We start from the raw sequence: 26,769 nt of genomic DNA, 5'->3' as shown, positions 1-26,769 counted from the left end.
TCACAATATATTTATACTAGAAGCCCGGTGCATGAAAATTCATGTGCCGGAGGGGGGGGTCCCTCAGCCTGGCCTGCACCCTCTCACAGTCTGGGAGCCCTCAGGGGCAGGAGACGACCCAGGCGATCAGGGGAAGGTGACGCCCCCATCACACCTCTGCTGCTGCCACTGCCGGCAGCGCAAGCCTCAGCCGGCCCTGGTTACCTGAGCCTTGGGCTGGCCCTGGGTGACTTGGCAGCTGCCATCCAAGGCTTGCCTGTGCCTCAGCCGACCTGAGCCTCAGTCAGTGGAGGGTGCAGGAGGACCAGAGGCCCCTGGCGGGGCTGAGGGGACTCCGGCAACAGGCGCGCGAAGTAGCTGGCCCCGGCTGAAGAATGGAGGATATTCTCAACGACATGAGTTATAACATCCAATTTGTTGGACATCACAGTTAGGCTTCAACTTCGGGGGAGGGAGGAAGAGAGGGATGGGCAGCTTGTTGGAGGAGCCTGGGCGAGCTGTCAGTCAGTGGGGGGTGCAGGAGGACCCAAGGCCCCTGGCGGGGCTGAGGCCGCTCTATGCACCTGCCACCCCTGGTGGGGCTAAGGGGACTCTGGTGGCAGGTGCGTGGAGCAGCCAGCCCCGCACCCGCTGTGGGCCCCGCCACCTTGTGATGGTGTGACGGTCAATTTGCATATTACTGCTTTATTATATAGGATACTGTATATGAGTCCCCTAGGACTATTAGAAATGCAAAAAAATTCACTGTAAATAACTCATTTTCAAATTTCCCCCCGTAAAAATCAAATTACCTCCCAGTAGGGCATGTGTCCCACGCTGGGAACCACTGGCTTAGCACGATGCCTGGTAGGTAGCAAGGGATCAGCACTATCATCACATGCAAACATCACAGCTCTGTAAATGGCACGCTGACAGAATGGAAAACATGGGCATGGCCAGGAGATGGAAGTCATTGCCAGGATAAAGGAATGCTGGGGGCAAAGCACGGTGCCAACTACCCTCCAATGTGGCCTTAGGCAAGGAGACAATGAGTACTTTCGTACACTTTCTTTGATGAGGGAATAACTAATAAAAGACATCTAATGTGGGTTAGCATTTCTTTTTCTAATCCTGGGCTTTTTACAGATGCACTGGATTTGGATGCTGATGCTATGGATGCTGTGGGAAAACTGCTTGCCTTCTCCCTGCCTGTTTTTTTCTCTTGCATAGTTCTGCAACTTGTTTACATGTTTATTAGGAAGAATACTTAGTACTTAATGAAGGCTATCAATTTGCAACTGTTAAAAACTAAACATTAGTCAGTTCTAAACAGACTCCCTATCTTTTAACATACGGTTTATTTACATAACTGTTTTCCCAGATTTATTTTAATTATGCAAATATCTCGGAGAACTAAAAAGGAAATACAATACTAACCTCAAGTGGAAAGTGGGCCCCGAGACAAAAGGAATTTGAAAGGGAAAGTAACCATAATATGCTCTAACATATTTCTGATCCCTATCCCATTCCTTTAGATAATGCCAGAGCAAGAATTCGTTTTTAAAAGCCCCAATATTTCCCATTCAAACTCCATGTAACTGCACTTAGCTGCTGGGTCATAAGTTAACAGCTGCTGTTTTCCCTCAAAGAGGCCCCCACCTTTCTGGTTTCCTCTGTACATCTTTCTAAGAGCTCAACGCTCAGATAAAGATCTGTTCCCTTGGAACCAGGGACACAGATTCACGGAACACACTTAATTTGCCAAGTTCTTGCCCTAATTTTTCAAAGTATTTTATAAGATTATCAATTATATATGCCTACCAATTAAACGGTAAATATTTTCACAGTAGAAAAATTCGAGCAGAGGTGGAATAGTCCCCCTCCCTGGTGGTGACCCACTCAGAGGTTTGTCTGCTTTTGTCAGTCAGTCCCTAGTCCAGGCTACCTCTATGACTAGACAGGCTCCTCGCTGCACCCTGTTGTGGGGGGAGTGGGGGCTCCAAGGTTCTTTTCTGGCGCTAAATAGGTGGGATGGCCCATATCTGTGTGGCTAAGAATGTAATATTTTGTCCATTCTCATTGCATAAGGGCATAAATAATTCCATCACATATTGTAGCAGCCCACAGGCAGCCCACAGGGGACTCTAACACTTAAAAAGAATGAACAATCTGCTCAGAAACACGGTGAAGAATTTATAACCTCAGTTACTGAATTTCACTGCATACAAGAGTCGACCACTAACGAACACCAGGCACGTTTCTAGATTTGTTATGAAAAATATAGTGCCCCTTTGACATCTATCAAAATACAATTATTTATCCTACGATCTTAAACTTCCATTTCTGGGAATATGTCCCACAGATATAACTGCAAACAAATGACATATACAAGGTTATTAGTGTTCTGTTGTAACAGTAGAGGACTGGAAACAAGCCCGGTATACACATACAGGAGACGGGCCTGAAAAGACCTCCAGGATATGCTGCTAGGTAAACAAATGAGGTGCGGAACAGTGTGTCTAGGATGCTACCAACTGTTGACACGGGGGGTGAAGGTAGCAAGATAGTCCTGTGTGCAAAAAAGTACATTGGGAGGATGCTCACAAAGCTAGGAAGAGCCCAGCCAGCATGGCTCAGTGGTTAAGCATCAACCTATGAACCAGGAAGTCACGGTTCGATTCCTGGTCAGGGTACATGTACAGGTTGCGTGCTCGATCCCCAGTGTGGGGTGTGCAGGAGGCAGCTGATCAGTGATTCTCTCTCAACATGATGTTTCTATCTCTCTCCCTCTCCCTTCCTCTCTAAAATAAATAAAAATACATTAAAAAAAAAAGCTAGGAAGAGTGGTCACCCATGGTGGTCTCGGAGAGGAGGCAGACAAAGGCACGTGTAGGAGTGAGATGCTGGTATGTACATAATCCTTTTTACATCCCTTTCATTTACTTCTACAATGTGTGTTAACAGCAACTCTTCAGAAAAGCAAAATTAAGTTTAAAATTAAGCAAAGAATATGGTTATTTTAAAAACTTCCCTGTGTTTTATAACTTCATTTTGTACTGATTCATGCACACAGTTATATAACACTACCTTCAAATACCAGTTTAATCATTACGCACACAGATAAAAATGCCTGGGTATACAATCAGCTAATCAGGGGTGTGGAATGTATTTTCTTGCTTCTAGGAAAAGAAATATAAAAATGTTAAATCCTGGAAATAAATGACAGGAGCCACTTATTTTAGCTAGGTATATCTTTTAGCCCTATTTCTTTTTTAAAAATAGATTTCAGAGAGGAAAGGAGAGGGAGAGAGAAAGATAGAATCATCAATGATGAGAGAAAGCATTGGTCAGCTGCCTCCTGCATACCCCTTACTGGGGATCAAGCCTGCAACCTGGGCATGTGCCCTGACTGAGAATCAGACCATGACATCTGGTTCATAGATGATGCTCAACCACTGAGCCACGTCAGCAGGGTTAGCCCTATTTCTTTCATTTAGTACATTTTGTGGATCAACATAGAGAGGAAGGAAAGGGGCTCTCATTGCTGCACTGATTTCTTCAGACTTAAATATGAAGCAGGTGACTCTGGGCCTAAATTTCCCACCAGGGCCTCTGAATCAGGACAAAGGAATGCAAACAAAAGGAAGTTCCATGGTCAGAAGGAAATGCCGAACTCCCACACAACTTCCACGGACATTTTTTCATTCATTTCAAACTGTGAACTGATCCCAATGCTACTTCGTTTCCTTCCACCCTGTCTGTGCCTCTCATCGTTCTGATCGGATAGAGCGAACACAGACACAATCCTGATTCTTTCCCTGAGGTGCCTCGCATGTGCAGTGCCTTTACTATGTGCCAGACACTTTATTTTATCTCACTTACTCTTCAGAGAACCCCCTGAGCTAAGGAGCATTATCCCAGTTTTATAGGGGCAGAGATCAGAGGCGTTAAGTGATTTGCCCAGGGTCTCCGTGCATTTAAATGGCTTTTCTTGGGCTCTGATTCTGAATGCTCTCTGCACTGAAGACAATGTCACTTCCCTGCTGTAAGAAACTGGCTAAGTAGATGGGGACCTGTTAACCCTGTCATGTTACTGTTATTTGCTAAGATTCCTTTTTTAAAATATGTTTTTATTTCACAGAGAGGAAGGAAGAGGGGGAGATAGAAACATCAATGGTGAGAGAATCATAAATCAGCTGATTACGTGTCTCTGTGTATGTTAGTCTCTCTCTGTGTCTTTCTCCATCTCTCTGCTTCTCAGTGTTTCTCTGTCTTTTTCCTTTTCTTAAATATATTTTTATTGATTTCAGAGAGGAAGGGAAAGGGAGAGAGACATAGAAACATTAATGATGAGAGAGAATCATTGATCAGCTGCCTCCACACCTCCTACTGGGGATCGAGCCCACAATCCAGGCATGTGCCCTGACCAGGAATCGAACTGTGACCTCCTGGTTCATAGGTCAACACTCAACCAGAGCCACACCAGCCAGGCAAGATTCTTTTTTAATATAGACATTTTCAAACATACACAATAGCAAAAAGAAGAGCATTAAAAAAACCCATCATCCAGTTTGAACAATGATCACACAAAGCTGACCTTATTTAACCTAAACTCCCCATCCACCACATTGCTTCTCCACTTCACTGAATTTTTTTGAAGTGATTCCTAGACATCATATCATTTCATTCGATCCTTCAGTAGGTTCCCTAAAATACAAGGACTGCCCTTTGCATATGCTCCTATATAATAAAAGCCTAATATGTAAATTGTCCCCTCGGGTAGTCGTTTGACAGGGAGACCAGGAGTTTGACCACTCGCCATGACATGCGCTGACCACCAGGGGGCGGCGCGGAACATGGCGGGCGTCGGCGATGCAGCACTGGCAGCGGGTGGCACTGCTGGCCCCGACGAGAGTGGGACCGCGGCGGGATGGTGGAGCAGGTGAGCAGGCCGTGCCAGGCCAAGGCGGGTGTGAGTGGAGGCCCAATCGCCTTGCACATGGCAACCAGCAGTGGTGGCGGGGGCGGGGTCACCACCCGGCTCCCAGGCGCTAAAGGAGCCATGTGGGGAGCCCGGCCCCAATCGATTGCCCCGCAGGCGGGACGGTGGAGCAGGTGAGGGGGCGGCACCAGGCCAAGGCAGGGTGCCAGCTGGGGCTGCGGGGCTACAAGGCTGGGGGCGCGAGCTAGGGCTGCGAGGCTGGGGGCACGAGCTGGGGCCCAATCTCCGCAGGCCACCCCAAGGGACCCCACCGGTGCGTGAATTTGCGCACTGGGCCTCTAGTAAAACATAAAACAACTGCAACACCACTATCAGACCTAAAAAAAAGCAATCCTATTAATTCCTTATGTGGACAAAAAGGGGCCACACACTAAATCTGACCAGCTCAGGGAGGCTCATGATGGGCATTACAAACTCAGAGATTGAAAGTAACCACAGAGGATGGTCTGAACATCAAGATTCCTAATTGAAAGTGAGTCATGGTGGGTAGTCATTCCTGTAGCTTCCTGGACAAAAGTCAATCTTTACTGCCTTCAGTGAGCCTGTCTATTGTCTTTTTGGAAGGTCAAAGAAACCCCCCTTTTAAGCCCTTTAGGGCACAACCTCCCAGCAGAGTATGAGACCACAGAACCCCTCATTGTTATCTTGTTGCCCCCATACCAACTCTGTGTGCTGTACATGTTAACTATCCTGTACCCATCAAAGTAAAAGAAGTGTGTCCATTTTATTTTTTTATCCAATCACAGAGATTTCCCTGCTTTGCTTTCTCCTGCCTCCCTAATCTACCATCAACAGATTTTACATAACCCACCCTCCCGTGTCCTCCTTTGATTCTAACACATAAAATAAGCTACATAAAACTATTATTCTCCAAAGTATTTTCTCAATCCGTTGAGATTATGTTTCCTGGTAACTGTCATCAGTTTGGCTCAAATAAACTCTTGTAAGACTTATTCTTAGACTGGATGTTCTTTCATCGACACTTAATACCAAATACTCAGCTAGTGTTCAAATTTCCCCAGTGCTCCCCCTCTTTCTCACAAGCTTTTGGTTGCCTGGATTTTTTTTTTTTACATATCCTCTGTTGGTATGTTTCTCAAAACAAAGCCCTCAGACCTTTTGAATTCCTGAGATTCTAAAGGAGTATGCAATGTCAAAAATACTCTCATAGTAATATTAAGGTGATACTTTGTCTAAACTGTTTGTATTTGCACTGATGATGCAAAGGCAATGGTGGGTAATGAGAAGGGAAATGGGGCTGTGCAATAAACCTGACAAGCTCAGTGATCAAAAGTAACCACACAGCCTGGCTGGTGGGCACAGCGGCTGAGCATCGAACCATGCACCAAGAGGTCCCCAGTCCGATTCCTGGTCAGGGCTTGATCCCCAGTAAGAAGTGTGCAGGAGGCAGCTGATTGATGATTCTCTCTCATTGATGTTTCTATCTCTTACTCCCTCTCTCCTTTCCTCTCTCTAAAATGAATAAAGACACATTTTAAAAAAAACACACACACATAAAATGATCTGCCAACTCACGAAGCTTTAAACCTGTTTTTTTTGCTATGAGTTTTCTCTCTTATATTTGTCTTTAATCCATTTTAAGATAATTTTTGTATATGGTATAAGGTGAAGGTTCCATGAGCTCTTCTTTTATTTATTAATTTATTTTATATATATATATATATATATATATATATATATATATATATATATATATATTGATTTCAGAGAGGAAGGAAGAGGGAAAGATAGAAACATCAATGATGAGAGATGCACATCTCCTACCGGGGATCGAGCCTATAACCCGGGCATGTTCCCTTGACTGGAATCGAACCGGGGACCCTTCAGTCCCCAGGCTGACGCTCTATCCACTGAGCCAAACCAGCTAGGGCCCATGAGCTCTTTAAATCCTGTTAATTCTTTACATTGTTCTACATTAGTAATTTATCACAATTAAAGACAAGGAAATGGAAAGACTAAGTGAAAAAGGCTCTAAGTTTCTGAAAGTGGAGGGAGGTGAGGAGATGGGGAACTGAGAGAGGGAGAGAGACAGGGAGACGGGAGCAGACGCAGAAAGGCACACAGAGAACTTACAGAAAGGATGGCAGGCAGAGACCTACATGGGAGAGAGACAAGGCGGAGAAGGGGGCAGAGATTGAGAAGTGCAGAGGAAGAATCAGAAAAAGAAGCAGAGAGCCTGGCCAGTGTTGCTCAGTGGTTGAGCATCAATCTATGAACCAGGAGGTCATGGTTCAATTCCTGATCAGGGCACATGCCTGGATTGCGGGCTCTATTCCCAGTGTGGGGCATGCAGAAGGCAGCAATCAATGATTCTCTCTCATCATTGATGTTTCTACCTCTCTCTCCCTCTCCCTTCTTCTCTGAAATCAATAAAAATATATTTTTAAAAAACTTGTATTGTTCCATGCATAAAAAGATAAGAATCATCTCTAATCTTTCTGAGGTTCCCTAAAGGGCATGGATACCAGTGAACACAGCTTTTATAGCAGTGAGTACAGAAAAAGTAAATTCAAAATACAGCAACAATGGAACAGTTGTCTCATTTTTGTACACATAAAGGCATCGTCACCATCATCATCATCAACAGCAAACACACACACTGAAATGGGGTCAAGAGATAAGTACCCTGAATAAGGTCCATAAACAGACATTCCACAGGAGAGGCAACTGCTATGTGAATCCACAAGCTAGAAATGAACATCCTGACTACATTCAGCATGCGTTTGGGGGTGGGGGGAGAGGACGCGGGGCTGGGAAATTTCAAATGGCCGGTTACTCACAGGGGAGAGTTTCTGAATAAGGTCATGGGCAACATGAACAAGATTCTTGTCTTCGTGGAGACATTTCTGAAATTTTTTGCTCTCCTCATCTTCTAGAAGATCAAAATCATTGGCAGCATCCAGTAGAGCCTGGATTAACCCCTTCCAGGATTTCAGAGCTGGAACCTGAGGTGCAACTGCAGCACTAATGCCCGTTCCAATCACCAGCACAAGTTCCCGCGGCTTCTTACTTTTTAAGCTTGGAAGCAGTTTCCTAGAAAAGTTCAACAAAGGAGAGGATGGAGAACAGCCAAGAGATACAGGACACATGGCGAGACGGTCTAAAACCATGGGCTTCAGCTATAAATTTGACAGCTTGCAAAGATGACAAGTGACCGTTTCTGACACCTCTCCAAAGCTTATGCAAAAGACCAGAATATTGTGCCAGTGCTTGCTGGAAAACAGTCATAGACCTATTTCAGGAATTCTAAAAAGCAATCTTAAAATCAATATTCTCCTTCATAGTCCTCTCAATCTAAGAAAACCCACTAATAGTAGGAAAAGTTCCGATTATATTACAGCTCAGCTGAGTTCTAAGTTATATTTTAAACCAACATGCAATTTCAAAGGACATGTTTGATTTAGATTCCTGAGGGGACAGAACCCCATACAAGTTAAACTGCTGTTGTTGAGAAACAAAACAGGAGATGCCCGGCTGGGTGTGGCTCAGTGGTTGAGCACTGATCCAGGAACTGAGAGGTTGCTGTTTCTATTCCCAGCCAGGGCACATGCTTGGGTTTCAGACTCAATCCTCGGTGGGAGGCATGCAGGAGGCAGCCAATCAAGGATTCTCTCTCATCATTGATGTTTCTCTCTCTCTCCCTTCCTCTCTGAAATCAATAAAAATACATTAAAACAAACTAACAGCCCTAGCTGGTTTGGCTCATTGGACAGAGCGTCGGACTTCGGACTCAAGGGTCCTGGGTTTGATCGGGTCAAGGGCACATGCCTGGGTTGCGGGCTCGGTCCCCAGTAGGGGGCGTGCAGGAGGCAGTCGATCAATTATTCTCTCTCATCATTGATGTTTCTATCTCTCTCTCCCTGTCCCTTCCTCTCTGAAATCAATAAAGATATATTTAAAACAAACAAACGAACAAACAAAACCAGGAGATGAAAGGCAGCCAATAAAAAATTTAGGCCCAAATTTTGTGAATGTTATGAAGAGAAAACTGAGCATGACTAAAATTGAGCAGGAGCTAGCAGGGGTGGGCAAACTTTTTGGCTCGAGGGCCACAATGGGTTCTTAAACTGGACCGGAGGGCCGGAACAAAAGCATGGATGGAGTGTTTGTGTGAACTAATATAAATTCAAAGTAAAGGAGCGGAGGGGAGAGCAAGAGGACCCTCCGCTCTTTCGGCTCCGCGGGCCGGATAGAACAGCCGAACGGGCCGGATCCGGTCCGCGGGCCGTAGTTTGCCCACGGCTGAGACGGTCAAACATGGGAACCAGTTTGTTCTAGATATCCTCAAGCCAAAAACAAAGAAAAAGTGGCCAACAGAATTCTGAGAGCACAGGAGGAGCTTCAAGGATCAACACAAACAAATAACTATTCAATGGATATGACAGAAAGTGAAAACCACCGCTTTCTCACCAGGATAAGCAGAAGACAGAGTTCTGTCCTGACGTTTCTATGCGATACAAGGTGGGCACAAGTTTTGGCCTTTGTTCTCCACCCCCTTTCATTCTGGAGACTATAATAAAATCTGCTTGAAATATATTTTGCAATTTAATTTTTGCTGAGGGCATGTTTTTCCCCCAAGAAATTGTCTTTCTCAACCTTTTGTCCAAATAATAAACTAAACAGAAACAGGATCAGCATTTGGGCATAACCCAAGAAACAACAATACTTTAAGCTTTGGGAAACCTGGCTTTGGAAAAACAACCTCGAGAATCACCTTCCCTATCCCCAACTCCGGCATTCAGCCCTTCAATGAATATGAAAAATCTATGAAGTACCAGATACTACGGTAAGCATTAGTGATATATTTATGAACAAAATGGAGGTCCTAACCTCAAAAGTTCAGTCTACTGGAAAAGATGTTAATAGATATTAGAAGCAAATGGTGAAAAATAATTTTCAGTTCAAGGAAAACAATTTCCTACCTAATACTCTACACCCGGCCAAATCATCAAATAAATGTAAGTGTATATAAAGACATTTTCCAATGTCTCCAGAAACTTCTCCTCTGCACCCTTAGTGAGGAAATGAATGAGGACATTCTTTAGCAAGATGAAGGAATAACCAAAGAAAAAGACTTGTGATCCAGGAAACAGGATCCAATACGGAGAGGCGTAAGAGGAATTCCCAGGGCGATGGGAGAGGAAAATGGCACAATCAGCAGTGGGGCAGCATGGAGAGCAACCGTCAGAGCAGAAAGTCCAGAGGAAGAATCCAGAAGCAAATATAACTCGTGCAGTAGTGATGTGTCAGTATGCCTAAGTATGCCTAGGAGATTGACTCTTCTGTCACGGAGTTGAAGGTAAACTGATGGGTACACAGAAAACAAAGTGAACGAAAGCAAGAGAGAGAGAATCTTTAATAACTTTGAGGGATAGATGGACAAGAAAAGAAATGTAATCATAATCTATTAATAGACTCAACTATGAGTACCATTTACAGTCATGTAATGTACATATTAAAAAGTAATTTAACCCCAGAATTTGATATACTGGGAGATTGTGGGGCATGTGTATGGTGTGTGTGTATACAGTGTGGGAGAAGATCCATGAGAGCAAACCTAATCCTCATCTTCCATAATAAGAAAGAGATAAAACCAAAACACTAAAATACAGCAGTACACACAGTATTAAAAAATATGGATGTAAATATTAGAGAAATAAAAAAAGTTGAAAGTGACTATCTTTGAGGGGGAAGAAGTAAGGCATCATGAAGTACTAACTTATAAAACTATGTACATTTATGACCTTGATAAAAAATAAAATTAGACCCAAAAAAGAAATGTAATTTTACGTAAAGGTTAATATTAATTAGTGAAGCCGAAACCGGTTTGGCTCAGTGGATAGAGCGTCAGCCTGCGGACTGAAGGGTACCGGGTTTGATTCCGGTCAAGGGCATGTACCTTGGTTGCGGGCACATCCCCAGTGGGAGGTGTGCAGGAGGCAGCTGATCGATGTTTCTCTCTCATCGATGTTTCTAGCTCTCTATCCCTCTCTCTTCCTCTCTGTAAAATATCAATAAAAATATATTTAAAAAAATATTAATTAGTGAAAACCAGGATATAGAGCAAGTTCATTATTTTTCGTTGACTACCATTACTGGTAATGACTTTGCTTCTCAGATTCCCTTCCCCTTTACCTGGGCTTCTTGGTTGGGGGTGCGCCATCACTGAGGAATCCAAAAATGTTGTCTGTATCAGAGGACTGGCTCCCTGTAGAAGCCATCGAGTTTCTAAAATACATTAAACACCATGGACCACAATTAGATCTGGAAAGCGTACCATTCAAAATAGCACATACATTAAACAGTTTTAATAAGCTATATACCCTGAAGGTGTTCTAAAGGCAATCCCTGCTTAACAGAAATGTATTAATTAATGAGTGACCAAAACTTAAAGAATTCATCTAAAAGAAAGTAACCTTGAAATGATGACTCCTGTATTCCATGCTGCCATCTTGCTTCTGTTCTTGAAGGCTCCTCCCACCCCACCCTGGAAAAACCCCAAGACCAATGTCAACTCATGTCAATTACTGGCCATCATTTTGTGGGGCCTAAGAAATACCTTTATTTTCCCATGAAACAGGCTTGGGGAAGACTTGGAATAAAACAACCCACAAATAAGTGTGCTAATAGCTCCCAATTATCCATTTCCTAACAGCTGAAAAAAAAAAAAAAAAAAAAAAAAAAAAGACATCACTGGGTCACCTGGCTGGTTTGGCTCAGTGGATAGAGAGTCTGCCTGTGGACTGAAGGGTCCCAGGTCTGATTCTGGTTTAGGGCTCCGTTGTGGGGCGAGTGCGGGAGGCAACCAATCTATGTCTCTCTCTCACATTGATGTTTCTCTCTCTCTGTCACTCCCACTCCCTTCCACTCTCTCTAAAAGTCAATGGGAAAAAATATCCTTGGATAAAGATTAACAAAAAATAAAGATAAAAATAAAAATAAAAAATAAAAGTAAATCACTGGGTTGAGAACGAAGCAATCAGTACTCATTTGCTGCCAGACATTCCTTGTTGCTGGACGACTATGTCCTCACAGGCAGTGAGACATGTCTCTCTAGCTAAACACGCCATGATAAATGGGAAAGGCATTAGCAAGCAAAAAATATATGACAAAAGACCAATTATATTCAGGTGATGAGATAACTAGCCAAAGTAAAAGAATTAACGTGGATTACAGTGAGAACAATATAGAGAAGTTTTAATTGCTATAAGTTTTAGTAAACTTGCTAACCATTAATTCTAAAACAGCAATATTTTAAATAGTATGTGTGTACACACAAACACGCAATAAGAAGACAATATGTATTACCAGAGTTTCGGGTGCTTTATTATCTTTCATTGTCACTATTTAGAAAGAATGGAATTACTAGTAATTACGTTTAATGTTTTATTAGAAAGATTTTACATGAAAACATTTTTTAAAAGTTCACTGATTTAATTTTTCTGTTAAATACAAGGCTCAGTTCCTCACCCATATTGATCACACATAATGGAATTCTTCTTTGATATCATAAATCATTAGGAAAATAGGAATTATAAAATCACAGAAGTGAGTTAGGATGCAAACTGTCTTGTCAAATCTTTGATTCTATTAGTGAGAAAGGTGGGGCTCAGAGAAGACAGTTGAATTACCTAAGTCACTTAATCTTGCCTTAACATAATAATCATCTGAGATGCTTGTTAAAAGTACATACATGGTCTTAAAAATGGTCTATTATCCCAGCCGGTGTGGCTCAGTGGTTGAGCGTTGACCCATGCACCAAGAGGTCGCTGGTCTGATTCCCGGTCAGGGCACATGCCCGGGTTTCGGGCTCGATCCCTGGTGGGAGGTGTGTGTGCAGGAGGCAGCCGATTGATGTTTGATGTTTCTCTCTCATCGATGTTTCTATCTCTCTCTAAAAGCAATAAAAAAAAGTCTGTTAATTTTAAAGACTGTGTGTGTTCCCAGACTCCAATCCCAAATTACTGAACCAGAATCTCCATAATCTTTGGGGGGATTCTTTTTACGAATTTTTAGAGAGAGAGGAAGGGAGAGGGAAAGAGAAAGAGAAACATTGCTGTGAGAGCGAACATAGATTGGCTGCTGAGCATGAAACCCAGGCATGTGTCCCGACTGCGAATGGAACTAACCACCTTTCAGAGCACAGGACAACACCGGACCAAATAAGCCATACCAGCCAGGGCCTTCAGGAGATTCTTATGATAAGGCAAACAGGAAACACCTAAGTGACATCAAATTTTCTGCAATTCAACCCTTTTGCTAAATGTAGGGCGCACTCTAAGCACCCTACATTTATGTCATCTCCCCTCCTGTTAAGTGTACACATCATTTATTACACAGCCTCCCAGTGTGCTAACACCAAGAGTCAGGAATTGACTGCCATTAAACTATTTCCATCCCTACTCTAAAGTCTATGCTCTAGATTAGAGAAACAGTGGGAGAAAAGGGATTATTTCTACCACATACAGGACAACCCATCAGAGAGATTTTTAAAAGTATACAACGAAAAGTGTATGTGCTTATGTTCTTTCCTTAAATATCATTCTGTAAACTCACTGTCTGAACAAATTACACCCATGTCAAAAATACCATGAATTGAGAAAGATGAAAATAAAGTATAAAGGAAAGTAATTTAATGTTTATTCAGGTTTGAAGACAGACATCTTCAGAAATGCTCCATTTAGCTACTAGACCAGTTTTATTTACAAACTCTTATATAGTACTTACCACATGCCATGCAGTAATTATAAATATTAACTCATGTAATTTCCATAACCTTATTAAGTACTCTTATTACCCTATTTCAGAGATGAGAAAAGTAAGGCATAGGAAAGCTGGGAGTCAGAATTCAAACCAAGGTGGCCTGTCTGCCTCCCAAGGCCATACTCTTAACCACACTATTACCACCTAAAAGCATTCTTCAAGGATTAGCCTCTCAGCTTTTCATTTTTAATTTGCATCCCAAACTATCAAATAAGGAAGCTCTGCCATTCTGGAAAGCAGATTTACTTGAAATAATCCTGTGTAATGCTTAATAGCTGCTTCATGATGACCAGGCACTCACCCGCATTCAGAAGCTGAAACAGCACCTTCTTCTGGTGACAAGCACTATTTGCTACTACCTCCCAGCACCACTAACCTACTAGAACCCTAGATCCGTTCTACCATTTTCTCCTGGAAAACATGCATTTTTGCTGGATTCTTTTTTTTTTAAAATATATTTTTATTGATTTCAGAGAGAAAGGAAGAGGGAGAGAGAGAAAGAAACGTCAATGATGAGAGAGCATCACTAAACAGCCACCTCCCACCTGCCCTACACTAGGGATCGAGCCCGCAACCTGGGCATGTGCCCGACCGGGAATCAAACCGTGGCCTCCTGGCTCACAGGTCGATGCTCAACCACTGAGCCATGCCGGCCGGGCTTTGCTGGATTGTTGGTGGTCAATTCTTGGTATCTACACCTGAGTACAAGCTTTTTTCTTTTTTTTCTTCACAGAGTCAACTGTTCTGAAGGTCCACTTCACCCACATTAATTTAAAGGAATAAATATGGCTAACAGCTCCTGACAAGTTGTTACTAAAATGCTTTGGGTCCTCTTACTTAGGAACTGAATGAGAAGTACTGTAATATGCCCACATTATATCTGATCATATAGTCATTCTGTTTTCTAACAGGCTACCATCATTTCTTCAGTCTAAACGGTGTCTCACATGATACAATCTCACATGTACGCCCCAGTGGCATCTAAGCATGAGGCATATCTTATTCCTTCTAGAGTACTTTTTAGAGGGAAAAAATTCGTTTTAGCGTTTTACTCTAAATATACAGTTACTGCTAAAGAGCTGCCAGGCTAATTGGGAATTCCTAACATGCATCAACTAGTTCACACATTAATTTCTCTATGTGATCACTAATAGAGTTACCTCTGGCAATGTCTTCACTACTCCAATTACTGTTAAGCCCTGAGAAATCCTTCAAGGCCAATAGAATTCAGCAAAATAACAGTCAGATTCCTGGTAAATGCTGAGAAAAGTGACAGCCACCTCACTGACACGTTTTTTAAGACCTAAGTTTTCATGTAAGAGAGGACACATACTTTAAAACCTGTCAGACTGGCAGGAAATACAATGTTTGTGTCTGGTAGATGGAAAAGGGAAAAGTCAAGGCAGGTGTTCTGGGAACAATCCATTAAGAAACACGAAAAAAGGACAAGAGAGAAGGGACTGGCCTATGAATGAAATGCCGGTTGCACAAACGAGAGGACTTGGGGATTTGACACATCAGAGGCGGCCAGTAGCTCTTGCTTTCGTGGTATCTTGGTGCAGCTAAGATGGTAAAACCTGATGCCATTTTCCATTTAAGGATCAGAGTGAGGTCTCCCAGCCTGAGTTCCTCGTGCTGATCCATGTATCTCTCCCTGTGGCTGATCTATGTACAGTATCTCTCTCTCTGCTTCCAGTATGTAGTCTTCAGCTCAACAGGGAGGCCAGAAGGAACTCAGAAAAATTCACTTTGGCATATGGGTGGATGCAATAAATAGACAGGGAGAAAAAAGTGCTAATAATGGCATTTTTGCCTGGATGTAAAAGGCAAAAAATGACTACTTAGCCCTGAACAGTGGTTAGAACGTCAGCCTGTGGACCGAAGACTCGTGGGTTCAATTTCTGGTCAAGGGCACGCACCTCAGTTGCTTGTTCCCCAGCCCCGATGGGGGTGAATGTGGGAGGCAACCAAACAATGTGTCTCTCTCACTTTGATGTTTCTCTCTCTTTCTCCCCTTCCTCCCTTCCTTCCATTCTCTCTCTAGAAATCAATGGAAAAAATATCCTCAGGTGAGGATTAAAAACAAACAAATAAGCATATCTTCAAGTGAAAACACATCCTTGGGTGAGGATTAAACAAACAAACAAAAAATGACTAGTTAAGAAGGCGGTACATTTCTTGTTTTAAAAGCCTCCCTCCCCTACGTCTATTTGAAAAAATAAAACAGTGACAGGAATAAAGACTGGCTATTTCTCTAGCCTAAACATAGAAAAGGGTTAACTTCATTTTCTAAGGGGAAAGACAGTCATCCTCTGACGTGGAAGAAATCAAATGGGGGCATTTGGCCTAATTCCAATACATCTGGTTTTTAAGGAAGGGAGGAAGGAAGAGGTACTCGGCATAATATCTACAGAAGAGCATCCAACAAGGGCGTGGACCAGTAATAAATAAGCTGCTTTACTCAGGTAGCTCATCAATTCAGTTCTATCATGCAGACGGCAGCCTTTCTAACGGTGTATAAAACGAACTTCCCATTATTCCAGGCTCCAGGGCTCAGATGTACTTATATTAGTGATTTTCAATCATAAAATCAAAGTAACACATCGTGTATAGGAAAACAAAACTGTTTCAAAAAGGAATAATGGGACACTGAATTAAAATGTGATTTGAACTAGAAGCTGGTGATGATTTTACCATGCAAAGAATGAGAAGTTCCTTGCCACTGCTTTCCCTCCTGTGAAACTTTTGAGAAGGTATATCCCCAAAACAATGACACATGTTGCTAAGAAAGGAGATTTTAAAAATACTAGAAAGAAAAAAAAAAAAAAGTATATTTTCCATGTATCCAGTAATATTGTTGCCGGAGGAATTAGCGGGCCAGATTTCTCTATCACTTGTGGGTGTGGGTTGGCTCTTAAAGATATTTTTGAGAAAATGAATTTTCTAAGATTCCCATGGGAAAATAAGAAGTGGAAAACGGCTTTATCTGCGTGGAGTAACATTCCTTGAGTTGTAAAGTACCATTTCCCTTAAGCCAGTCCTGAAAGAGGGGCAGCTGGGGTTCCAGCAGAGCCAAAAGCAAGGCCAGTGTCCAGAGCTTCCGTTCCCTGCTGAGGCGGGTCCAGTTCAGCATTCAGTTCATTATAGTCCATTAGTCCAATGTGGATCCCACGTGGAACTCTACTACTATAAGTTGGGTATAGTAGGCTCGCAAGCCGCAATTTGCCGCTCTGTTGACTAATGAGTTTGCCGACCACTGAACTAGTGTATACCAGCAATGGCTAAGCCTTCCTTGAGGAGACAGAGCTTTGGGTGTGAATCCCATCTTCTTTACTTGCTGCAAGTAATAAAACTACCTAACAACAACCAAGGCTGGTTCCTGAATAGAACACCCCAACTGGCGAACTTGAGTTCAGTAAAACAAACGGTGATAGGTCTCTACTTGCACTAACATCGGGTGGCCACAATTCTGGCATAAACAGTGACCAGTCTTGGCTTGCCATGTAGCTTCAACTAAGCGGTCACAACCCTAGTACAAGCGGCAGCTGGCCTTGCTCATATCGTGGGGCCCACCAAATGGTCCCAAGCCTGCAGCTAGTGGCAAGCTGGCCTCATTTCACAGCACAGCCTCTGCCAAGCTTCTCCAAACTCAGACTAAGCGGCAACCTACTGCAGATCACTTTCCAGATCCTACTAGGCAGCCCCACGCCAGACACAAGTGGCAGCGAACCTTGGCTTGCACCAGAGCCTCTCCCAAGAGGCCCCAGACCCAGTACAGATGGTGGCCAGCTTCAGACCACACCAGACCACCACCCAACCAACTCCACAATTATCACACCTGAGCAGACTTGAATGGCACCAGAGCCCCACTAAAGTGACTCATCTTTATAGGTTCAGCCCCTATACAACAGCTCATTCATTGTAGCCATGGCCAGCCGGGACAGCCGATAAGCTTGAGGGTCAACTCCACCCTCAGATGTGACAACAGCAATCAAGGATCAATTACAACAGGAGAGCACACACATCCCACATAAGCAACCCTGGGAGCCCTTGGCCAGTTGAACAGAAAATCAATGGCTGAATCATCTGACAGAAAATCAACAAGGAAACAGAGGGCTTGAAGGACACATAAGACGGATCTGATTGACATTTTCAAAGCATTTTACCCCAAAGCAGCAGAATATACGTCCTTTTCAAGTGCACATAGAACATTTTCCAGGATAGGCCACAAGTTAGACCACAAAACAAGTCTCTAAATTTAAAAAGAAAATTTTAAATTTGAAATCACATGAAGCATCTTCTCCAACCACAATGTTATAAACTACAAATCAATTACAAGAAAAAAACTTGAAAAACACACAAATGTGGAGGCTAAATAACAAACATAACAGGAACAAACTGATACAGAGAATAAATTGATGGTTGCCAGGTGAGAGCAAGGTTGGAGACGGGTGAAAAAGGTGAAGGGATTAAAGTACAAATTGCCAGCTATAAAAATAACCACGGGATGCAGAGTACAGCATAGGGAATATAGTTGATATTGTTGTGATAACTATGTATGATGTCTAATGGGTACTAAACCTATCAGGGTGACCACTTTGTAAACTACATAAATGTTTCATCATTATGTTGTACACCTGAAACTAATATAATATTGTCTGTTAACTGTACTAGAAAAAATTTTTAAATATTTTTTATTTTTTATTAATATATTTTTATTGACCTCAAAGAGGAAGGCAGAGGGAGAGATAGAAACTAGAAACATCAATGATGAGAGAGAATCACTAATCGGCTGCCTCCTGCACGCCCCCTAATGGGGATCGAGCCCGCAACCCAGGCATATGCCCTTGACCGGAACTGAACCCGGGACCCTTCGGTCCTCAGGCTGATGCTCTATCCACTGAGCCAAACCGGCTAGGGCTGTACTAGAAATTTTTTTAAGGGAAGAAAAGAACCAGGATAAATGGGTGACGTTGTAGTATTGTTTCTTTTAAGTCAAACAAATAGGCGCTGCGACTTTCAGCCACCACTTACCTACTTAAGGCTGTTTATCTCTACACATAAAAATTCTCATCTGCTTTGGAGCAGTCTGCTTTGGCTTTTTGCTTTCTCCTTCCCAACTACATGAAAAGAAACTAAGATCACAAAGTACTTTGTGGTAAGTCCACAGATTTGTTTTATAAAACAGAGCTGCATGCATTTAACTCAGTCCACTTCTATTCTGTAATTTCCCTATGGCCTGGCCATGATTATATTCCATACTAGAGGCCCGGTGCACGAAATTTGTGCACGGGGGAGGGGGGGAGGGGAGAGTCCCTCAGCCCAGCCTGCACCCTCTCCAATCTGGGACCCCTCAAGGGATGTCCAACTGCCCGTTTAGGCCCGATCCAGGTAGGATCGGGCCTAAATGGGCAGTCGGACATCCCTCTCACAATCCAGGACTGCTGGCTCCCAACTGTTCACCTGCCTGCCTTCCTGATTGCCCCTGCTTCTGCCTGCCAGCCTGATCACTCCCTAACCACTCCCCTGCCAGCCTGATTGATGCCTAAATGCTTCCCTGCCAGCCTGTTTGCCCCTAACTGCCCTTCCCTGCAGGCCTGGTCTCCCCTAACTGCCCTCCCCTGCAGGCCTGGGTCCCCCCCAACTGCCCTTCCCTGCAGGCCCAGTTGCCCACAACATCCCTCCTCTGCCAGCCTGGTCCCCCCCAACTGCCCTCCCCTGAGGCTTGATTGCCCCCAACTGCCCTCCCTTGCAGGCCTGGTCCCTCCCAACTGCCCTCCCCTGCTGGCCTGATCACCCACAACTGCCCTCCCTTGCAGACCTGGTCCCTCCCAACTACCCTCCTTTGCTGGCCATCTTGTGGCGGCCATCTTGTGTCCACATGGGGGCAGTCATTTTTGATCACATGGGGGCAGCCATCTTGTGTGTTGGAGTGATGGTCAATTTGCATATTATTCTTTTATTAGCTAGGATTAGATAGGATAGAGGTCTGGTGCATGGGTGGGGGCCAACTGGTTTGCCCTGAAGGGTGTCCGGATCAGGGTGGGGGTCCCCTTCGGGCGTGGGGTGGCCTGGGTGCAGGGCCTGTGGTGGTTTGCAGGCCGCCTCCCCACCCCCGCCCCCAAGCAGTGGCCCTGGTATCTGGGATTTATTTCTTCTATAATTGAAACTTTGTAGCCTTGAGCAGAGCCAAGCCTCCTGCTTGCTCCATGGCCGCAGCCATTTTTGTTGGGATTTACTTATTCTCTATAATTGAAACTTTGTAGCCTTGAGCAGAGGCCAAGGCAGGCCAGGGCAGGCGGAAAGCTTGGCTTCCTCCATCGCCGGGGGCAACACAAGCCTCCTGCTCTCTCCGTGGCCGCAGTCATCTTGGTTGGGTTAATTTGCATACTCACTCCTGATTGGCTGGTGGGCATGGCTTGTGGGTAGAGCAGAGGTACGGTCAATTTGCATATTATGCTTTTATTAGATAGGATATGCTTGTAGAGTAAAATGACAGGAACTGTATTAGTCCCAAAAAGTTGTTGAGTTTTCATGTTCAAGTATCTGTTAAGTGTCAGACACTGTCTTAAGAATACTCCTATTACCATATCCACCAAACACCATTTAACATTTATAATGAGGCAGGCACTGTTTTCTGTACTTTACAAGTGTTCATTCTTCTCTGAAGTAGAAACTATTATCATCTCATATCACAGATATTAGAATGCAAGCACAGAGATGTTAAGTGTCTTGCTAAAGATCACACAGCTATTACACAGTAGACATAGGATGCTCACTTGAGTCCATGTTGTGAAGACATAATGCAATACTGTCTCACCAAAGATGACTAAGACTGTAAGTATACCCATAAGGCGCATATTCTTAAAAAGTCTCTACTTTTTAGGGGAAATAGAACTTATAACCAAATATTTATTGCATATTTGTGCTAAGTTTAACATGTATATATGAGGTACAGAGAAGATTAACAATTTTGCTTGAGGAAGATCAAGGAAAGTGTTACGGGAGATGGACACCTTTAAGGCAAAATTCAATGAAATCCTTAGTACTTATCTTCCTTTACCTGTTGGAAGCATCTGACATTTAATTCATCCTCATCTCATTTGGATTCTGTTTTCCTCCCATCCCTCTAGTGAAAGCTCTTCCTCTGTCCATCCCTTAAATGTTGAGAGTCCAGTCTACTTTAGGCGCTCCACTCTACTCACTTTACACATTCCCTCCCCTGCCCACCCCATCTACTCCAAATGATTCAAATACCAACTAAACGTCAATGACTCCCAAATCTGTATCTTCAGCTCAGATCTCTGCTGTGTTTCAGACCCAGGAGACACCTGCTCAAAAGTGTTGGTTACACAGCACCTCACATGCAAAGGGACTTCAAGATACTACTTCAAACTTAAAGGTCAAAAAACAGCTCCACAACCAGTTCCTTATCATATATTATATAGGCCTCCGCAGGGCAGAAATAATCTCTGGGTGAGAGGTTTACAGGTGGTTATTTCCCTCTTTCAGTTTCAAGCACCAACACAAGTACTTATTGACTTTGAAAGACTGTCGGGTACTTTAGCAATGCACTTGTACTTGTAAGCACATTCCTCGCATCAATTCCAACAATTCCTTGAAGAGCAGGAGAATGTTGGACCAAAGGAAATTTAGGAAAGTGGTTAATTTAAGCTTGAAACCTTTACTTAGTTTCACATTCTATTCAGGATATTTTTAAAAATAAAAACTGAAAAGTATTCTCTTTGATCTGTAAATGAACTGAGAGATAAAAGCAATGTTTAGACCTGAAACAAGAATCTGGAAGTTCAAAAAATAAATAAATAAATAAATAAATTAATTAATTAATTAATAAACATTGCTTTGCTGAACAGATAGCACCAGTCTTAAAAAGTGACCAGTAAAAATAATTGAGGGAAAAAAATAGGTGAAGAGCAAAACAGGTTAAGGAGACCTACTAACACACTTTTTTAAAAAAGAACGAAGGAGGTGAGTACAAGACCAAGGGTGAGACCAGGACCAGCAACAGGGGCTGGCCTGGGCCCAAGGGACCAACCTATCCTCACAGATTGGAAAAGAAACGGGTCCATGCAGGCAGTGCAGGAAATACATAAAGGGCAGGGAAGGAGCCAGAGCACCCGGAGTGAGCAGAGGCCCAGGTCCACCCCTGGCCGCGTAGACATGACCTAATGGGGCCTATAACACTGTGACAAAGCACTAAGTTCTCACCACACATAAATAAGGCTTTGCCTTTACTTAATGGCTGACACTCAAACCTGCTCCAATGCAGAGCAGAAAACTAAAACACCGTAATGGGCTTTCTTTGAAGCTATCATATCCACATAATAAAAATAGATATTATGAAAAAGGATCAAAGAAAAAGAAAAAATGGGATGAAAAAATCAGAGAAATAATAGAAGAAAATGTCCCAGAACTGAAGGACACACATTTCTAAGAATGACAGGATCCACTGAGTACCCAGAACAGTAAATGAGGCGAGACCACACCACGGTACATCATCATGATATGCCCTAGCACCAGGGATAGAGAGAATGCACCCAAAGCTTCCAGCAAGGAAGAAAAGAAAAGAAAAAAACAACAAAATAAGGTCACATAAAAAGGATCTGAATCCCTGTGCCTCTAGAGCAATTACAGATACCAGGCGGTACATAATGCCTTCAAAATTCGGAGGGAAAATTGTTTCCCACCTAGAATTCTATAACATTTCCAAACAATCAAGCAAGTCTGTGGGTAAGACAAAGTTACTCAAATACTTCTTAGTAAATAAGGGTGTATACCAAGAAGTGGGACGGCCTGGTGCCAGCCCAGGAGAGTGAAGGGCAGTTCCCAAACTATATTTGGGCAGTAGTTCCTGATAGAAAAGAGTAGAGAGAGGAACAGGAGGAAGATGCAGAGCTCAAATAAAAAAAAAAAAAAATGGAAGTGATACATCTCAGTTCACAGGAAATGTTACTGATAAGAATGTGACAAATATTTTGCAGGAAACGTTACTGATAAGAATGTGACAAATATTTTGAAGTGTTGGAAAAACAACAACAGTAGAAATGTGAGAAAAGCAGGCAAAGGTAAACCTAAACACAAGAAAGAGCGGAGCTGAGATCGGTCACCTGCCTCAATGGTTGAATGGTATTGGCAGAGGTATAAACACAGGAAAACTGCTTGTTTTAATAAAAAATTACAATATAGCTGTGACAGGGGTGGAGGATGTGGAAAATGGGGGAGTGGAAGAATGAAGTCCTAATCTACCACAGCCAGAAATCAACAAGCCAAACACTGGGGGGAAAGACGAGAAATAATAACATAGCAAATGATAGTGAAATATGAGGCTAACACCTGCAGAAAGAAGGAAATAATTGAGTGGTTGCCTCTAAGAAATGAGACGACTATGAGGTGAGGAAAATGGAGGGCATGGTTTTTGTTTTATTCCTTTTTAATACTATCTGACTTTAAAACATATGCATGAATTATTTTGATAAAAAATAAAAAAATTAAAAAAGGGAAAGCCCTAGCCCAGTGGTGAGCCGCAGTTTGCCGCTCTGTTGACTGAGTTTACTGACCCTGCCCTAGCCCATTTGGCTCAGTGGATAGAGCATCAGCCTGGGGACTGAAGGGTTCTGGGTTTGATTCCTGTCAAGGGCACATACCTAGGTTGCAGGCTCGATCCCTGGTGCGTGCAGGAAGCACTCAATCAATCAAGGTGTCTCTCACATCAATATTTCTCCGTCCTTCCCCGTCCCTTCCACTCTCTCTGAGTCAGTGGAAAAATATCCTCGGGTGAGGACTAACCAAAAAAAAGGGGGGAAAATGGCAACATTTAAAATTTGCCATGTTTCTCTCTACATTTTCAAGTAACCTTACCTTTGTGTAGTATATTCATAAACAAGAGAACTTTTAGCCCAGGCCCCCAGAGTGCTTGCTAGGCAGGAAAGACCAAGGGAAACTGATCCCTGGGCCCACTCAGAATTTACAGATTCAACATTTCTAGAGAAGTGCTCTGTACATTTAAAAGTACCTCAGGTGAGTCTTACCATCAAGCAAGTTGGGGAAATGCTGACAAGTAGGTTAACCCAACATATACACTACAGTGCCTAAGAAAAAAACCCTGGTCACTTTTTTTTCTGGAGAAGGAGCTTCAGTTTGCTTGGTGCCTAAGAAAAAAACCCTGGTCACTTTTTTTTCTGGAGAAGGAGCTTCAGTTTGCTTGGTGCCTAAGAAAAAAACCCTGGTCAATTTTTTTCTGGAGAAGGAGCTTCAGTTTGCTTGGTACCACAGCACAGTCTTAGCATGGACCAGTAAACTCAGTGTGGATCTGGTTTTCTAAATCAGCTGACAGCTCAGCTCTGCTTGTACCAGCTACTGGAAATTATTTTCATTAAATTAACAGGATCCTTAGAGCCAACAGAGCATGTTCCAATCATTAACGATGAAAACACAACAATCCACATGGATAATTTCCTGTTTAAATTTTCAAGTAATCAAAGAATAGGTTTATTCAACTTAAGCAACTGTATGTTGCACATACCTTCTTGAATTTCTCTAGGATCCTGATATCCTCTGGCTTTTGACTGTGTACTTGGTGAGTATCACTGTTCATGTTCTGGAAGCATCATCTCCATGTTCACCCTTCCCGTGTATATTCCTTTTCCCATAAGATACCTTGGTCATCTTCATTTATGTAAATGCCATAAAACAAACAGCTCTTTGCAGTTTTGAAAATGCTCTAATGTAATGATCTTTTTTTAACTTATAATCAGGAAATGTTATTAATACTTTGAGTATATGGACACCACGTATATTTATCTCGTGGCTCGTCAAAGCCATCTTACTAGATACGGATTATTAATGCCACTGCTCATATGAAGAAACAGGCTGAGGTTGGTCATGTGGGGACTGGGCACAGCCACCGCTTCCAGGCCAGCTGTCTTCTGTGGGCTGCCTCCAGTTTTCCTGTTTGAAGCAACAATTATTTCCACATGTGTCATGATATGAAGAAGTTCAGGAAGTACTGGTTTAAGCCAGACCTGCTTTGATCATCAATCAAAAGATTAAAAATATGTAGGGGTAACAGAATCAGTACAACAGAATTTCTTTAAAATGCTGGTATGGAAAAAAACACCAACAGCCATGTATAGGTTCATACTACCGATTTCTAATATTCTTTTAATTATTATTTATTTCTGGGGAGAGAAAGATACAGAGACATCGATTTGTTGTTCCACTTATTTATGCATTCATTGTATGTGCCCTGACTAGGGATCGAACCTACAACCTTGGCATATCAGAACGATGCTGTAACCAACAGCTACCAGGCCAGGGCTCTCATATATTTTATTTCTGTCTGCACTCCCTCTGTCATGCCCCACTTAGGAAATCTTAAGGTGTATTCCAACAACCCTCAATAAAGTAACCTCCAAATATAAATGTTAGCTCACTGGCATAAGTTTAAATTCTGGGGTAAAGAGCAATCATGGTTCTCTATGCCAATGCTAAATGTACTCAAGATAAGTCTGAAATAAATTCCACTTGTTAAGAAAGAGAAGTACTTAAATGTCAGTGGAAAAGCTTTATAGAATCAAGCTTAGAGCTATAAGGATCTTTTAAAAGACAAAAAACTGAAGCCCAAATTATTTAAGTTCCCAAGCAGCTGAACTGGTACCAATTCCCAGATCTCCGGCTCCCAACTGCACTTTTTTTTTTTTTTTTTTTAGTAATATATTTTTGTTGATTTCAGAGAAAAAGGGAGAGATAGAAAAATCAATGATGAGAGAGAATCACTGATCTGCTGCCTCCTGCAGGCTCAATCTCCAGTCCTGGGGATTGAGCCCGCCACCTGGGCATGACCGGGAATCAGCCGGTGACTTCCTGGTTCGTAGGTGAATGCTCAACACTGAGCCACACCGTCCCCGCCCAACAAATGCACTTTCTAGGACACCTCCAGAGCTCCCGCTAATGCTTCTCTGACTCTCTCTAAAACCATAAAACAATGTCCAAGTACTTCCTGCTCCTCAGCGAAACTGAATTGTTGGTTAATATGCAACTAGCAAATCACTGTTTGAGAAGCCAGCATTTAACCTTATGCCACTAATTAAACTTAAATTTGTGATATTTAAATACAAGTTCCTTTATTAGTAGTCCTTATTTATATCTGTGAAATAAAAAGGCAGCTTTGTTTTTGCATAGATCAGGAAATATCCTTAAAAATGAATTAAGGCCCTGGCCCACTTGGCTCAGTGGATAAAGCATCATTCTGCAGACTGAAGGGTCCCAGGTTCGATTCCGGTCAAGGGCACATGCCTGGGTTGTGGGCTTGATCCCCAATAAGGGGTGTGCAGAAGGCAGCCAATCAATGATTCTCTCTCATCATTGATGTTTCTATCTCTCTCTCCCTCTCCCTCCCTCTCTGAAATCAATAAAAATGTTTAAAAAAAAAGGAAAAAAATGAATTAAGTTCTATATATTGTTATTTTGGGGGCACTCGATATATTATGATATAGCAAAATCTGTAAGTAGTGGTTGCCAGAGGGGAAGAGGATAAAGGAGGACAAATATATGGTGATGCAAGGAGACTGGACTTTGAGTGATGAGCACAAAATGGAGTCCACAGATGTCATTTTAAAAAGTGGCACACCTGCCATAGCCAGGTAGCTCAGTTGGTTGGAGCATCATCCCAATGAGCCAAGATTTCGGGTTTGATCTCTGATCAGGGCACATACAAGAAGCAACCAATGAATGTAGCAATAAGTGAAACAACAAATCGATGTCTCTCTTTCTCTCTCTCTCCCCCTTCCTCTCCCTTAAGAAAAATCAATAAACTCCATTGCTTTAAAAAACAATTGTACAGCTGAAACTTGTTGTTAACCAATGTTACCCCAATAAATAAAATTTGAAAATATATGTAAATATGCCATCTTTGAACTCTATAAGAATGAAAACAGCACAAATAGAATTTTCTTCCTTGTACTGAGAAAACAGTCCAGATGAGT

At 42.7% G+C, this 26,769-nt stretch overlaps 1 protein-coding gene across 24 annotated transcripts in view; it reads right to left on the bottom strand.

Moving 5' to 3' along the window:
- The window catches only part of FAM118B (family with sequence similarity 118 member B), a 41,103-nt gene that overhangs the window by 11,853 nt on the left and 2,481 nt on the right, over positions 1–26,769 (bottom strand). For 21 of the 24 annotated variants that reach the window (XM_080650714.1, XM_080650717.1, XM_080650718.1 and 18 more), the window contains exons 2-3: positions 11,138–11,230; positions 7,783–8,035 (exon numbers count right to left, since the gene is read on the bottom strand). In XM_080650714.1, the coding sequence (XP_080506840.1) occupies positions 7,783–8,035; positions 11,138–11,223 (339 nt within the window). In that variant the 5' untranslated portion in view covers positions 11,224–11,230. Of the gene's footprint in view, positions 1–7,782; positions 8,036–11,137; positions 11,231–12,695; positions 12,897–24,308; positions 24,427–26,769 lie in introns of those variants that run through there. The other 3 variants (XM_080650715.1, XM_080650722.1, XM_080650716.1) reach the window with 2 other exon arrangements.

The sequence above is a fragment of the Plecotus auritus genome, assembly GCF_963455305.1.
Source record: "Plecotus auritus genome assembly, chromosome: 13".
Lineage (NCBI taxonomy): Eukaryota > Metazoa > Chordata > Mammalia > Chiroptera > Vespertilionidae > Plecotus > Plecotus auritus.
Note: the sequence above shows the minus strand (reverse complement) of the source record. Positions and strands in the feature narration are given on the sequence as shown.